This window comes from Mauremys mutica, chromosome 1 (assembly GCF_020497125.1).
Source record: "Mauremys mutica isolate MM-2020 ecotype Southern chromosome 1, ASM2049712v1, whole genome shotgun sequence".
Classification (NCBI taxonomy): Eukaryota; Metazoa; Chordata; order Testudines; family Geoemydidae; genus Mauremys; species Mauremys mutica.
In genome coordinates, this window is record NC_059072.1 from 15614530 (window position 1) to 15631540 (window position 17011).

At 43.4% G+C, this 17011-nt stretch overlaps 1 protein-coding gene across 1 annotated transcript in view; it reads left to right on the plus strand.

The window, feature by feature from the left end:
- The window catches only part of CDC123 (cell division cycle 123), a 74004-nt gene that overhangs the window by 19004 nt on the left and 37989 nt on the right, over positions 1-17011 (plus strand). The window contains exons 6-8 of the mRNA XM_045029083.1: positions 1528-1634; positions 15195-15243; positions 16307-16382. Coding sequence (XP_044885018.1) covers positions 1528-1634; positions 15195-15243; positions 16307-16382 — 232 coding nt within the window. The remainder of the gene's footprint in view (positions 1-1527; positions 1635-15194; positions 15244-16306; positions 16383-17011) is intronic.

The window sequence follows — 17011 nt, forward strand, 5'->3', positions numbered from 1 at the left end:
AAAAAAAAAATAATAATAATCTTCTCCCCTCCTCTCCATTACATCTCCCACCTCCCACAAAAAAATAAGAAGAAAAAAACCTAGCTGCCTGTTTAAACTTGCTGTGTTATCAGGATATAAAATACGTTCTTCATTCTGTTCTTTTTAGTTTAAAACATGTCTAAAAATGTGACTCTTAATGTTAGCATATCCGAAAGTTCTCCTGTCAGATTCCTAAAGGGAGTTTCTGCCCAAAGGACCCAGGAAATTGCTTGGAAATACTGAAGAAAAGACTTGTTCCTATTCTGATTTGCACTGATTTCAGTAGGTGTCCATGCACAGAACAATAGCTTCATTGAGTCATGTGTTTATGATTAGAAGAGAAATTCCTGCCAAAATCAGTTGTCCATCTTTGTAGTCCTGCTTGTCAACTCATACACCTCTACCCCAATATAATGCTGTCCTTGGGAGCCAAAAAATCTTACCGTGTTATAGGTGAAATAACTCCTCACTTAACATTGTAGTTATGTTCCAGAAAAATGCAACTTTAAGCGAAACAATGTTAAGCAAATCCAATTTCCCCATAACAATTAATGTAAATGAGGGGGTTAGGTTCCAGGGAAATTTTTTTCACCACACACACACACACACACACACACACACACTTGTAAACAAACAATTTAATACTGGTACACAGTGATGATGATTGTGAAGCTTGGTTGAGGTGGAGAAGTCAGAGGGGGGGATATTTCCCAGGGAATGCCTTACTGCTAAATGATGAACTAGCAGTTGGGCCCTCTGAGTCCTCAAGGGTTAACTCTCTCACTCTGCAGGGCAGCAGGAATGGAGGGAGGGGAGACAACATTGCAGACAGACACACATCGTGTGTGTGTGTGTGTGTGAGCGAGAGAGATTCTCATTTCCCTTTTAAGTACGCTGACCCTACTCTTAAGTACACTGCCTTGTTAATTAGATCAGCTTGCTGAAACCGCAGCTACTGCCAGCAAGCTCCCTCGGTCCTGAGCCTTGTCCTGTCCCCCCCCTACTTTATAGAAGATGAGGTGAGCGGGGGAAGGGGGATACCCTGACATTAGCCCCCCTCTTCCTCCCTTCCCCCCCGCACAACAAGCCGGAGTCTCGGGGAGCAGCTCCAAGGGAGAGGGCAGGAGCAGCACCTGGCAGTGGTGGGAGGGACAGCTGAACTGCAGGCAATTGATAGCCTGCTGGGTGGCTGCTGCACAGGGAACTTAGGGGAGCGGGGAGCTGATAGGGGAGTTGCTGGTCCACCCTGGTTCCAAGCCCCCACCAGCTAGCTGCAACGGGCTGATCTTCCTGCAAGCAGTGGACAAAGCAGGTGGCTGCCAAACGACATTAGAAGGGAGCATTGCACAACTTTTAAATGAGCATGTTCCCTAATTGATCAGCAACGTAACATCGAAACAATGTTAACTGGGACGACTTTAAGTGAGGAGTTACTGTAGTTGTAGGTCAGCTATTGATAAGTCACGTAAAGGTGCATTTCAAATGATATAATTCCTTCTTGTTTAGGATGCCTATTGGATAGCAATGAATAGTTCTCTGAAATGTAAAACCCTCAGTGACATCTTCCTCCTCTTCAAGAGTTCAGACTTCATTACTCGTGACTTCACTCAGCCGTAAGTATAGTTCAGACAGACAGTTTTATTAATCTGATCAAATCTAAAGTAATAGTTCCTATAAATAGATCTTCTCTGAAAAGTAACTGTAAAAGGCATTGTGGAGTTTGATTCATTGTCTCTCAGTGACTTCGATACACAACTAAAAAAATTCTTTTTTGTTTTCTAACTGCCAGCTCTGCACAAATTTGGATTCCAGGATGAGAGTGAAACCAGATTTTGTTTAGTGATGGTGCATGAGAAAAAAGATTCTGTACGCCAAATTATCCCCTCAGCAATACCAGGGCAACCCACCTCACTGCTATACAGGTGTAATGGAATTGTTTACTAAGTTTCAATCAGATAAGAAGGAAATAGACTCTATCTTACTCTCTTTCTTAGCTGTGCTGATTCTGCAGTGGTAATGGGTAAAAAGCAGTAAAATATTATTTATTTATTAAAGTAATGGGTTCTGACCCTGACGACATACAGAGAATGCCTTTGTGGACTAAATGCACTATTCTCAGAGTTGAATCACATTTTAATCAACATTTTTCTCTCTCAGTTCTTTGTTGCTAGGGGTTTTTATTATTACTTGTCTTTACTGTGGTCCATCATCACTTTCAGTCACTTCATTTACAGCTTCTAATACTTTGGGGTTCAGTATTTCTGGCTGGGAGGAAACTGAGACCTCTGCTGCTGTGTCACCTCTCCATTTTTTCTGGAGCTCCTTGATCTCAGTTCCTTTTGTTTCATGTGGACAAATGCCATTGCCTGGAACTGTCTCTTTCTGTGGTCAGAGATAAAATATAAGAGTACAATGGGACTGGGGGAGGGTTGTTGTTTTTTTTTCAATCTTCTAATTAGGAGGGGACAGTCATTTGGGTAAGACCATTTAGCATCTGTGACCTCCAGACCATGTGACTCATCCTAAATGTATTTCCTTGCAATGAAAGTGTTGTGTTTAATGAAGAGACCACTCCTTTTTTTCAATTTTTACTTGAAGCTTAGTTAGTGTTTAACTCCAGTTGCTGGTGCCCTGCTAAGAATCATCTTGGAAATTCTATTTAATTGTCTAGCTTAAAAAGTACTTCTTTGAAAATCAAGATCAGCAGGGGGAGGGGGAGAAAAGCCTTCCATAGCTAAACTAATACCCCAGTTTTATGTATTTGGGAGGAAGCTTTATCCAGTAGTTGTTGGCTGCTTATTTATTGTATAGTAGTGCCTAGGAACTTCAGTCAAGAGCAAGGGACCTATTGTGCTAGGTGCTGTCAACTCAGATAACAAAGATGACAGTCCCTGCCCCAGAGCACTTACCATGTAATGAGGCCTTTTCTTGTTTAAAACATGAAATTTAATTGTGCTGTTGCTGTGCAACTGCTTTCTTTTCTGGTTCTGCAACTTTGGCAACAGACTTTGCCATGTGTCAAGGTCCAAAAAATTCTCACCCTGGTCCCCAAATTTCTCTGTGGAGCTCAGCAACGGTTTCAGTCCAATAGTGAAGTCAAAGCAGCTCTGGAAATTATGATGTCCATGTGCATTGCCCTATCCTGGAAAATTCAGACTTTTCCATGGATGGAGCATTAAGTTTTGTGCAATATTGGCAGTCATTGCAAACACACAACTCACAATTTTGTAGGCAAAACAGAGAATTGTATTTTTATATTATGGTAATGCCCATAACTTGCTAGGCACTGTCCAAACACTGAAAGTCATAGATTTGAAGCTTCTTAAGACCAGAAGGCACCGTTGTGATCATTTAGTCTCACCTCCTGCATAACACGTCTCTCAGTTAAAATCCTGGTTCAAGTCCAACAGCTGTCGTTAAATTAGAGCCTATTGTCTAGAAAAAAAATCCAATCTTCATTTAGATTTTGTGTGATGGAGAATCCACTGAAACCCATGGTAAGTTGTTCCAGTGGTTAATTACCATCACTGTTAAGAATATGCTCAGTATTTCTAATCTGAATCTGTCTAGCTTTAACTTCCAAGAACATGGGACATGGTCCTTGCTCAGAAGCACTTATACTCTTAAAAGCTAAAAAGATAAACGGTGGAGGAAAAGATGATAGCATATATGCAAACTGATCAGGGTGGTGATAGCTAAATTTTAGTGTCTTTGTTTTGATGGGAAGGATTACTCATTGGAATTGAGGTGGGAGATAGGATGGGATTGTGAGAGTAACAGAGGAAATGGCAGAGGAAGAGGAGAACTGTATGGAAATGAGATTGAACTGAGGAGGAAAGGAGGGAGGTTGGACTTGGGGAATGAGCTGGGGCAGGTGAGAATTAGCAGTAGATAGGACCCAACGCCAGTAACAATACAGTGAATGAGGAAAAACCTATCCAGAGCCCAAGTTTTCAGAGTCAAGTGAAGATTTCTGGAGGCTGTGACAACTCTGACAGCTGCTCTGGCTCCTGCTGTTCACAGGGGTAGGGAGGCTGCTTAGCCACATGCCTCAGGCAGGTTCCTTTCCATCCATAAAGAGTTGGAAGACCCCGACTTAACCCATGTGGTGCCTTCTGTTGTAGCTGGCGCTGGCTGCTTTGGGGAGTGAGACATGGGTCTGGAAGCTTCCATACTTTTCCCAACAAGATCCTGCTAGTGACTGTTCCCCAGAGATGAGGGAAGGAGGCTGCTACACCTACTGAGCATGTGCATTGTTGCCCATTGGGCGTGCAGATCTTGCAGGTGCAATTTATGTGTTATCCTTGGAAATTTCGGCCATTTAAAATTTGCTGCTACTTGTTTATTTATAAGTCTTGGGAAAATGTACCCAGTAATTATTAGCAGGAGGACTAAATCTACTAGCTAGAGGTAGGAAATGCAAGGGTGGGAGTAGCTGCACTAGCGGAGTCCAGGGCTTGTGCCTTCATGAGACGCACAGCTGCTAGGGAGAGGTAGGATGCTGGGATTTCTACCAGGATGGTGTCCTTAAAGTCCCCAGGCAGAGTCAGTCTTCAGTATGAGCATCCAGCTAGTACATATTTTATCTTTTTTTTATAAATATGAAGCTTTACACCTCTGAAATTGCTGGAAGAAATCATCTCCCACACACAGATCCTACTGGCCGAGTTTCTGCTATTCTACCCTTCAGTCTCCTGCAGTGTGGGAGTGGAAATGAGCAAATAGGTCTCTCCTTTTCTACTCCCTACCTAGCCTCTATTTCCAAGGTCTTCCTAGGGGTCACATTGGGAAAACATAAATTGTGGTGTGGTTTCTAAAGCGCACCAGTGAAACTGATGAGATCCTTGTTAATTTGGCATTGCTGCTGTTTGACAAAATTTTAATTAGCTGCAGAGACCTGAGCTGTCGGTAGTCTGAGGAAGACAACACTGCATTGTGTGCGTAATACTAGCTTGTAAACTCCTCATGCAGGCCACATTCTTTATTCTGTAAACCACCCAGTTGTACTGTGTGTGAATGAAATGTTATGTATGTCTTGCCTTTATGTATTGTTGCAGCACACAAATGCATTGTTGTATAATTTGTATTAAAAAAGCACCAGAAGTTCCAATCAAGGGTTGGGACCTAGGTTGCCATACAAACACATAGTAATAAATAGCCCTTAAACTAGTGGTCTTGGGCTATGAGGGTGCTGTGATGCACCTCTTATCAGCATTAATGCATCATCACACCTTTGAATTTGACTAGTCTCAGTGCCTTATCTCATTATAAAAGAATTTGTGGCCTCTTTTCACTGAAATGTGCCATAACTTGAAACACTTGACTTGAAACACTTTCAAATTAAATTACAAAAAAACTCTTTTTTGCAAGGCCTGAGTGGACTTGGGTGAAACTTGTTTTAGTCATGGAGCATCAAGAGTACTCAAATGAAAAATTCTATGGACCTGGAAGTAAGGTTGACAATTCATAGAGGGGATATAAATACATTTAAATAACTGGATCCTATTAGAGAAGAAATTGAACAATAATGCAGTTCAGTGAAAACCTGCACTATTCTCTTATTTTACAGCAAACCAGAGTAGTTTTTCTAGCTTTTTCCTGTGATTGGATTTTTCTCAGTTCACTCCTGTGTTGGACACCTCCGTATTTCTTTTCTAATAATGCTTCTCTGTCTGTTAAGTTTGTCTATTTAATTTTAGTCTTGTTCTGTTGTATTTTAAAATGATGCCATGCCTTGGTAGGTGAGAGGACAGTATATCAGTACAATTTACTAAAGAGGGTTTAATAATCCAACGGAGGGTTTGCTTCTATCACCACTACGCAAATGGACACATTGAAATTTTAGAGCCAATCCCAGTGAGGCTGATGGAAAACGCTTTGGCCAAAGTAAACAGAAGACACTTATGAGCCCAGGGGCTTCATCGTTATTCATTATGCAGGAGATATATGTTGGCTTTGCTCTTTCCCTTAGCTCAGGGATAGACATTCAACTGTTCTTAGTAAGGACTTCATTTTAGACTCTCAGTCCAGTTTGGATTTAATGGTCTCAGCCTTCTTGTATGATGACCCCAAGGCCTGCATGCTAGTTAATGGGATTGTGTCCCCTATTTTCTCATCGTATAAAGATGCCCAGCAAGAGACCTTGGGCTTCTCGGCAAGTTGTGGTACAGGTAATTACAATCTAATCTAAAGACTGACATGTTTTCAGCTGGGGAAAAGTTACACTTCACTTTCCCTCCTAAAAGCTATTTTTGTAATGTTAGTGTAAAATACTGTGCTAGTTTTTGCAAGAGCAGGCCTTAGTTTGTAATAGGGTGAATTAGCCTGGGCAATTTCTATTGATTTTTGAATGAGAGTTGTACCTACCTGGGGCAAAATTCATCTCACCTTAATCTGTAAAACATTTTGGCCTCCTCCTAGATAAACTGTTGTAAATAAAAGGTAGTTGAATAAAACATCCTGCTTTTAATCCAGTCCGTTCATAGCATTCCTGAACTGCTAAATTATTCATATGAACATAAGCAGTCAAACAGGCTAAATGATTAGACTTGCTGAATCACAAGGTTGTCTCTATTAATTACCCTATTGATTAAATGCCAGCGCCATAGACCTTGGCAAGCAAAAATTAGAAATGCAACTAGCATATGGAAGTAAAATGCTGAGCAGGTGAAAACTGGAGACATTGTGTGTCCTCTCACTTGGATGGGCTTGTAAAAAAAAGAGAGAAAAATAGATTTGATTGTATTTAGTGGGATGAAAAAACTTTTTGCTCAGACATAAAACAACAGCCAAAAAACTTTTTATTAGACGTTTCTTTATATTTTGTTACCTTTTGTGCTCCTGAACTGTCCAACTAGTAAAAGAAGCTCTGTTGTTTGGGAGGTAGTGTGGTCTAATGGAAAAGACACTGAATGGGTAGACCTGGTTTCCTATCCCAGCTCTGCCCATGACCTGCTTTGTGACCAAGGGCAAATCACCTCATTTCTCTGTGCCTCTTTCCCCTCCTGCATGTCTTGTTTGTTTATACCAAGCTGATTAGGTCAGGGTGGGATGGTGTTTGTGCTGTCTCTAGCACAATGGAGTCCCAATTTAAGTGCTACTGTAGTCAGGGCCGCCCGGGGGGGGGGGGGGGGGCCAAGGGGGCAATTTGCCCCGGGCTCCGCAGGGGCCCCCAAGAGAACAGCTGAGGTCCCGCCTCTGCCCCTCTCCTGGAGCCCTAGCGCATCAAGCGGCGTCCTCAGCGCCGCAGCGTGTCTCCACCGGGGCCTGAGCCCCGCCCCGCTCAGAGCCGCGTGGGGAGGGGGCGGGGCTGGGAGCTCCGGGCTGAGCTCAGCTCCCTCCGCTCAGCGTGGAACTCGCAGCCCCGCCCCCTCACCACGCGGCTCTGAGCGGGACGGAGCTCAGGTCCCGCCGGACTCACGCTGCGGCTGTTCAAGGGGGAGCCGGCGGTAAGAGGCTGGGGCTGGGGGGGGTTGCTAAGGGGCAGGGAGTCCTGGGGACAGTCAGGGCACAGGGAGGGGGCAGAGGTTGGGGGAGCGGTCAGGGGGCAGGGAATGGGGGGGGTTGGATTGTGGGTGTTCTGAGGGGGGTGGATAGGGTCAGGGCCGCCCGGGGGGGGGGCAAGAGGGGCAATTTGCCCTGGGCCCCACAGGGGCCCCCACGAGAGTTTTTCGGGGCCCCTGGAGTGGGGTCCTTCACTCGCTCCGGGGGGGCCGGAAAACTCTCACGGGGCAGGGCGCAGGAGCTTCTTCACTCCCGGTCTTCGCCAGCGGGGGGTCCTTCCGCTCCGGGGCGGAAGGACCCCCCACTGGTGAATTACCGCTGAAGCGGGACCCGCCGCCGACGTGCAGCCCGGTCTTCGGTGGTAATTTGGCGGCGGGGGCCCTTCCGTTCCGGGACCCGCCACCGAAGTGTCCCGAAGACCCGCGGTGGGGACCCTCCCCCCCCGCTGCCGAATTACTGCCGAAGACCGGGCTGCACTTCGGCGGCAGGTCCCGCTTTGGCGGTAATTCGGCGGCGGGGGGCTCCCGCCGCGGGTCTTCGGGGCACTTTGGCGGCGGGTCCCGGAATGGAAGGGCCCCCCGCCGCCGAAGACCCCGGGCCCCTGGAATCCTCTGGGCGGCCCTGACTGTAGTACAGATCATAAATAATATACAATCTGATTAGTCACAGCATCTTGAATATGAATGGCTGCACTTCCAATGTTTAAACGTTTGGCTTCTGACATGAAGCTGGCACTTCAATCGCTTTAAAATTGTTAGATATAGAACTTCCATCATGGAACAGTAATAGAGTAACAAGGACTTGAACACAGCACACGAATTACAGTGCAGTCAGTGTTATTTCTCTTTCATGTAAGCATTTTATTTTACCTACCTGATTTAACAGAAAACAGATTATTCAGGGTTTGGTGTGTGGTATGAACCTTAAGCCAGTTGTTTTTTTGTTTTTTTTTAAATAACCTAATGTAGTTCATAGGTAGTAAGAACTCCCCTGTTTTAACTGGATTCTGTATCAAGCTGAAAACCTTGTCCCTCCTGTAAACAAAACTTTCTTGTTTTGTTTTTATGCCTTTCAGTAAATGATTTTAGTATGTAGTGGGATTCCCTCTGAGACCTTTTCCACTTGGCTTATCCAGAACACCTCGTCCAGTTCTGAAAGAACAATTCATCCAGTTCTCTGGGATCCAAAAAAACTCAGTTAAACTCCAGATTTCATCACTCAGATTCTTTTATTTGGCTTACAGCAAGCTATGCTGTGTTGATCAGACTCAAGCACAGGAGTGGGTATAGGGCACACCACACATCCAAAGCTGTACAGAAAACCTTTTCCTTTATATACATTTACACATTGCATTGCATTTACTGTACATTGCATCATACATTTTGGATTGGTTACCTTGTAGGAACCAATCCCTGTGCAGGATGCTGTGTCCATGTGTTGTCCACAGTTGACCTACTCCTTACCTCATCTCTACATTCCTAATTTATCTTGTCAATTGTTAGTAAATGGTTGTCTCCCCTCTTATCTTAGCTGGTTCACATTCTTTCCCCCCCACCCCCGCCACCTACTGATCTATTTACTTACCGTATTTAGCACAAATATTCTGTTTTCATCCTAACGATATGTTTACCTCTCTAATTCTATCTTCCAACAAATGAGGCCTCCATTCATGTGTTAATTACTCATGTCAGACCTCTAGTAGGCATCCTTCAGTCTGGATAAACCATGGATATGTGCCCCTGAGAGAGAGAGAATTTATTCAATTATTTTATGGCAGCCGTGGCTGAAGAGACCCACTCGAGAGAGACAATCTGTTGCATCTGTCACATTTAAAGGTGGTGTTTCAACCCTTTGGGCTCTGTCTTCTGCAAGCTCTTTTTTCCTCTGCCAAGCTGGACTGCTTTCTCTCGTAACTCTTGTCCACACTGCCCTTCTGTCGGTGGTGCTAGTGCGCATCCTCACCAAGAGTGCTTCCATCGACTTAAGAGGGAAAATGGGTGGGGGGGCCTGAGCACCAGGGCTCTCTGCTCCACACGCAGTTCCGCACCAGGATCACGGGGCAGCCACACCGGGCTTCTTGGCTCCCTGCTTTACGTCAGCCTAACACTGTAGTGTAGATCAAAGCCTCAAATTTCATATGATACACTTGAGTTAGGTTAACCTACCACCTGTATTAGCAGACCTTTGTTAAATTCTTGGTTCCAAAGGCTGTTGTCCTGAATGTGATCCTCCCAGTTATCCATGTCCATTTCATTGAGGTCTCACTTATAGGCATCCTTGAAATACAATTTTGGGTGTCCTTTGGGTCTTTTTCCAGATGCCAGTTTGCCATAGAGGATGTCCTTTGGGATGTTCCCATCATCCATTCGGTGCACATGTCCAAGCCAGCGGAGGCATCTTTGTTTGAGGAGTGTTTGCATGCTGGGTATACTGGCTCACTTGAGCACCTCAGTGTTGATGACTCTGTCCCCTGCAGGAGATCCCAAAGATTCGATGAAGACAATGCATATGAAAGCTGTTAAGTCTCTTTTCCTGATGAGAGTATAAGGTCCATACCTCATTCCTGTACAAAAGTGTGCTGATAACACAGCAGCCTTTTGCTGCATGTACTGCTAATACAGGTGGTAGGTTAACCTAACTCAAGTGTACCATCTGCAATTTGAGGCTTCGTCTACGCTACAGCGTTAGGTTGACGAAAGGCAGGGAGCCAAGAAGTCCAGTGTGGCTGCCCTGTTCCCGGCGTGGAGCTGAGAGCCCAGGCTCTCAGCCCCCGACATGTCCCCTCTTAAGTCGATGGAAGCACCCTTGGTGAGGACACGCACCACTGGCAGAAGAAGGGCAGTGTGGATATGAACCACTGCAGTAATTACTGAGGTGGTTGTAAGTCAACTTTACGTAGGTTGACTGATGTTCATAGTGTAGGCATACCCTTAGACATTTGGAGGTATCTTTCGGTTCGGTTTTCCATCGTTTCTCTAAACTTAAAAGAACGTTAGGTGCAAGGCCCCTTTTGAGTGGCATATGAACCACCTCCTCCAACTTGCCTCAAGTGCTTAAAGTAAAAATCTCTAAAAATTAAATCCAAGGGTAGAGAAAAAGGGCCTGATCGAATAGCCTGTTCATGTCAGAGGGAAGACTTGTGTTCAGGCTTTGGATCGGACTGTAAGGCTGTAGTATTCTTCAGGTACAAAATAACTGTTACAATTTTCATTACAACTTTGATGGTTTGTTTTATTATCCACAAGAGTAATTACAGTGATTTGCAAATCAATTTGTGGCCCCTTTACTGTGATGTGTACTGCAGGCATTGTAAATCCTGGTAAATCACATCACTCCTTTTTATGGGCAAAGGGTAAGCGGAATTAAACAGCATATATCTGCTCAATGCAGTGAGTGTTTTAGCAAGTATGTGCCAGTGGGGATTCGTATACTTGTGAAATATACAAAAAGGGATCTTTCTCCTGTTTGCCTGTTAATAAGATTTCAATAAGTAAAATGGAGACCAACCATATTTCACGAATGCTCTATAAGCTGTGGGGGTTAGGTCTTTCAGCCCCTGCTAGTGTCTGAAACACAAGTTCTGACACAGTTTCAGAAATAGGGTCCCTGGCATCTCTTAATTGTGCATGTGTGCAAATTATTTGCTGCTGTTCCCAGTGCTTTTAAACCTTAAGTGTTTAGGTTAGAGGAACTCTGCTCAGCCTCTTTCTTCCAGTGTTCAAGGAAAACCTCATCTGTCACAGATCAGTAACTAGATGGCTTTGGCTGTGCCTGTTAACACTCAGTACCACAGTAAGTTTGGTATAAAATAGGCAGTGCTATCACTTAATAGAATGAATACATTCAAGATGGTCTTCAGGGCTAACGGTGCATTGTCTTATGGGAAACATTCATGGCAATTTCCAGCAGGAGAGAGAAGGATTCATAGATTTATTTTTTTTTTAAACATTTTCCCACTTTAGCTTTGACTGGACTCAGTTGTGTTTCATTACGAACTTAAGAATGACCATACAGGATCAGACCAATGGTCAATGTAGCTTGGTATCCCGTCTTCCGTCAGTGGCCAACACCAGATGCCTCAGAGGGAATGAACAGAACAGGGAAATTATCAAGTGATCCAGCCCCTGTTGTTCACTCCCAGCTTCTGGCAGTTAGAGGCTTAGTACAGTGGCTCTCGACCTTTCCAGACTACTGTACCCCTTACAGGAATCTGATTTGTCTTGCATACCCCAAGTTTCACCTCACTTAAGAAGTACTTGCTTACAAAATCATACATAAAAATACAGAAGTGTCACAGCGCACTATTGCTGAAAAATTGCTGACTTTCTCACTTTTATGATATAATTACAAAATAAATCATTTGGAATATAAATATTGTACTTACGTTTCAGTTTATAGTATATAAAGCAGTATAAACAAGTCATTGTCTGTATGAAATTTTAGTTTGTACTGACTTTGTTACTGCTTTTTATGTAGCCTGGTGAAATGCTAGGCAAATCTCTAGATGAATTAATGTACCCCCTGGAAGATGTCTGCATACCCCCAGGAGTACATGTACCCTGGTTAAGAACCACTGGCTCAGTACACCCAGAGCATGAGGTTGCATCACTGACCATCTTGACTAATCGTCTTTGATGGACCCACCCTCCATTAATTTATCTAATTCTTTTTTGAACCCCATTATAGTTTTGGCCTTCACAATGTGCCCTGGCAACGAGTTCCACAGGTTGATTGTGCATTGTGCGAAGTAACTTCCTTTTGTTTGCTTTAAACCTGCTGCCCATTAATTTAATCAGGTGACCCCTGGTTCTATTGTTTTGGGAAAGGGTAAAGAACACTTCCTTATTCACTTTTCTCCACACCTTTCATGATTTTATAGACCGCTACCAAATCCCCCCTTACCTTACTTGTCTCGTTTCCAAGCTGAGCAGCATCAGTGTCCTTAATCTCTCTTCATATGGAAGCTGTTCCATCCCGCTATGCATTTTCGTTGCCCTTCTCTGCACCTTTTCCAATTCTAATATATCTTTTTTGATATGGGGCAACCAGAGCTGCATGCAGTGTTCAAGGTGTGGCTCGGCGGACCCTCCTGATCATTTTCACACTGTGTCCCAGTTGCATTCTGTTGTCTATCAGACATTTTGCTGGTTTGCTGGACTTGGTACCTGTATTCAAGGCAGCCTACAGGTGCTGAAGGTGGAATGCAAGGTTTTTAATTCCTGCCTTAAAGGGAGAGGAGCAGTAACATCTCTTAGTATCTGCCAAAGGCACCAGAGGGGCATTTAAACTTGATCCATTTTAGGACTATTCTTGCCAACTTGCCAGGTCCCCAAGGACTGCACCAAACTGGCATAGAAAAGGAGCAGCTTGCAGATTCAGGTATGCAGTGGAAGGGAGCACTGATCATAGTATGCAACATGAGGGAAGTCAGTATCTCATGTGCTGTAGCACATATTAAAGCATATACTCACTGGGTTTTCTCCATGGTAGCAGCCCACAGCAGGCATTATGGGGTACTTGTATTCTCATATCTCGACGACTGGCTCATGGTGGCATAATCCAGACGAGACGCTCAGGGCTCAATCTCTATGTTGCTGGGCCTCCTTTCTTCTATAAGGGTCAGTATCAATACCAAAAAGTCAACTTTAAACCCTACACAATGCCTAGACTTCATAGGGTCCACCATCAACTCAATCACGGCTCAAGCCTACCTCCCACAAGACAGGTTCCAGACTCTGCAAGAGCTCATAACGCATGTAGTCAACAATCTTTCAGTCCCAGCCAGGACTTGCCTCTCTCTCCTGAGTCACGTGGCCTCGTGCACGTACATCACTGCCTTCGCTGCCTCCAGAGGAGGCTTCAGAAAGTTTACTCGCCTGTTCATCACACCATGGGCATCAGGCTCACAATTCCGCCCCCAAGGTAATCTTATCCCTTCACTGGTGGAGAGAACCTCGTCAGGGCTGCATAGGGGCTCCACTTCCTGCCCTCCTTCCCCAAGGCGGTAGATCTGTTGATTTGCAGTGGAGAAGGAACTGGAGACGCGGTTGGTCTGCCCCGCCCTTTGTCACCCCAGATGAAACCCTGAGACGAGTCAGGATGCGTGCGTGGACCAACGGACACTACTTTTAAATTCTCCAGCTCTATACACATGGTACACATGTGTAAACCCTCAGTGGAAAGCAGATAGGGGCCACATATCTTGAAGAACCTCCACTTACAGGTAAGTAACCTCCTCTTACTTACTTAATCTTTACTGAATTTGGATAAGTCTTGTCACTTTTGGGAGGGCACTCAGTTGTTACCCTTTTAACCAGCTTGTCCTCACGGTTGAGCTGTTCTGTGGTTAGTAGGCATTTTACTAACAGCTCAAATGAGATTGGGAGCTCTACTTTTAGAAAGAGGATATACTTTTGTTATCATTCCTTTGAAAGTTACAGGATTTATTGTAGTGTTCATAACTACTCCGGTGAAAATATAGAGATTACATAATAGTTGGCATTGGAATAACTGCTTCTATTCTTACTGGCTAATGAACGAAGGAATAAGAGACTAGCTCACAAGAGAAAAAGCTTTGGTGTCTGCCTACAGATATCTAATGTGTGTGAATAACATGGGAGCAGGGATATTTTGGGGGTTTTTTTGTTTCTGTCTTTTAAGATCTGTTCTTCTAAATGCATTGTTTATTGTTGTTGACTCAGAAAGATGCCATGCTCTGGTATAGGCAGTGGCAAGTTAAACTACTTTGCTTCTCCCATTGATGGAAAGGAAAAGTAGATCCACTGTTGCTGTAAGAATCATGGTGATATCGCTTGGTTCACTGAAGGGTGCATTGCTTTAGGAAGTTACCAGAGAAAGGTACTTGGAGACATTTGCTCCAAGCAATGTAATGAAACTAGAAATCAAAGTGCGTGCTATTTCTGTGTCAGTGCAATCATGTCAGGATAACTATTTAAGAGGAAGGCAAAGTGTAGTTATCGCAAGCAAATAATATCTTGGCAATGAAGAAGTACTTTGAAGGGACACCATCAATATAACAGTCATACATGATAAACAAATACTTTTCTCTGCTACTAATAAATTCTTAAATCATTAAGAGTACTTGTTTGTGTTTGTACTGTTTATCTTTTTGCATTTCTCTCAGCGTGGTCAATGAAAATCCAAGAAAGTCAGTTTCACTTTGAGGTTCCTAGTGCTACTGTGTTGATGTTCCAACCATTTCTAGGGAAATACCCATTGTTAAAAAGCAATAGTTGGGATGAGAATGTTGTGTGTGGTTGTAGAAACCTTTCTATTGGTTGAAGGTTGCTCTGACACAGTTTAACTTTGACTCAAATCTAACTTGATAGTGTCTCCTTTTTAAAATAATTTTCTCCCTTTTCTCTAACCTGTCTTAAGTTAACTTCTCTATGAAGTTCATGCCCAAGAAAGGCTTTTCCTTAATTGGTGATTGGTGATCTCTGTGGGTCATTTGAGTAACTGTCCGGGAGTGCCAAGGAAGAGGCATTTGCCAGTGGCATATCCATACTTGTTTTTTACTTCCAGAGTTAAAATCTCTTAGAAATGCTTAACAATGCCTTTGCGATGCATGGTTCCAGTTTGTAATGCTTGCTCTGAATAAAAACAGTTTTATGTACAATAGATCTTGACAGTGTAATTTATTTTTCCAGATTTATTCACTGTACTGATGATACCCCTGATCCTTGCTTGGAATATGAGGTAAGACTCCTCTCCTGGCTCTAGATAATTTAAGTATCTTACCCTTGAGAGGGCTGATACTTATGCTTGGATGACACCAAGAAAACACTTTAGTGCTTGTGGTGGGGGGAAAAAAAGCCAGACTAATAGTTACAGAGACTAACGAGCATCTCTCTCTGCTTGTCCACACACCAGATACATTGCAAGCAGTGGCCTTGCAAGCTTCTCCATAATACTCTTCCAGAGCCTGTCAACTTTGACCCAGGAGGGGAAACTTGAATGGCTGAGGGAGTTGTTCATTCTCTAAATGGCCTATTTTAGTCCTTAGCCTTTCTGCTGAGACTGCCAGTGGGCAGGCCAATTGAGGTGGCTTTACGTTGTCCACTGAGAACAGGACAGAGGCACCAACTCCTTTTGCCTAGACTTGGTCACTGTTGAATGTACTGGATTTGAACCACTGACCTAGGCATAGTGCATTAGTGATCCCTTTAAGTATTAAGTTGAAGTATCTTCGGAGTCCATTGTATTGAATGAGAAGCTAGGTAATTAAATCTTGCATTTAGCTGTGGTGACTGTTCGGATCTTATGCACTCATTAACAGTGGCTTATTTTTGCACAATAGCAGAGTCCTTAAAATTGCTACTGATGTATTCTTTTGAATCGCATGGCAGAGCCTGAGGCTTAAAACAGTGTTCAAGTACATATCTGTGAAATGCCGTGCTTGTCTTTAAATGTTTATTGCATTTCATATTTGAGTTCTGTGTCATGCTAGTGGAGTATAGGGAGAGAGATCCAATGGGCAAAATTATGGTGTATTAGAGATAAAATTTTGTTTTTACATGTATTTTTCACAGGTAAATAAGTGACAAGATAAGATTTCAAAGAAATTTGGCTTATTTGCCAAGATAATTACACCCATTACAATTGTGAGGGGTTTTCCCCTTGTGTTAAGAGTATCCTGTGATATTTTTCTTAACAGCGGGTACTATCTTAAGACCAAAATGTGTGTTTATTGACAAAAAAAAAAGTCAATTCGTTCTCTTAAGCCATATTTTGACATGTTGTATTTTTTTTTTCCCTGTAGCTTGTGCTTCGAAAATGGTGTGAATTAATTCCTGGGGCAGAATTCAGATGCTTTGTGAAAGAAAACAAACTTATAGGTGAGGATCTTCTTAAAGACTCCGTAGTATTCACGAGGTATCTAAGGTTTGCTCCTATTCCTTTAAAAACAGTAGAACATGAAAATCTTTCTTCCCCTATCACAACACTGTCTTCATAGGATTCTTATTCCTTCTTGCTTCTTCTATCTATATTTGTTTTACCTTTTGGGTTTAATTTTTTTTTTCCTTCTGTCATATTAAACATGATGAGTTAAATTCTGTTCTGCATTAAATCCAACAGCCTGACAACATATTTATGCCCAGCAGGATGGTGGATATATCCTTGAAATCGGTGGCTAGGCTGTGCAGAAAGCCACCGCAAAGAATTTGGTTTTTTGGAGTGGTCATCAAGGGTATGGCTCACATGTTCAGGGCTCTAATCTGGCCATGATCCTGTAGCTAAAAGCTATTGTGTGAGGTGCCGCTGGTCACACGCTGCTTCTTTATCAATGCATATGTTTTCGGGACCAGAATACATGTATCTAGAATTTGACCTAACCTACTTGGAGACCTGGCAAGGGGTCAGAATCCAGGGGGGACAAGAAGAAATATAAATGCGAAATCTAATGAACATCTTAGATCAGGGATCGGCAACCTTTGGCATGCGGCCTGTTAGGGAAATCCACTGG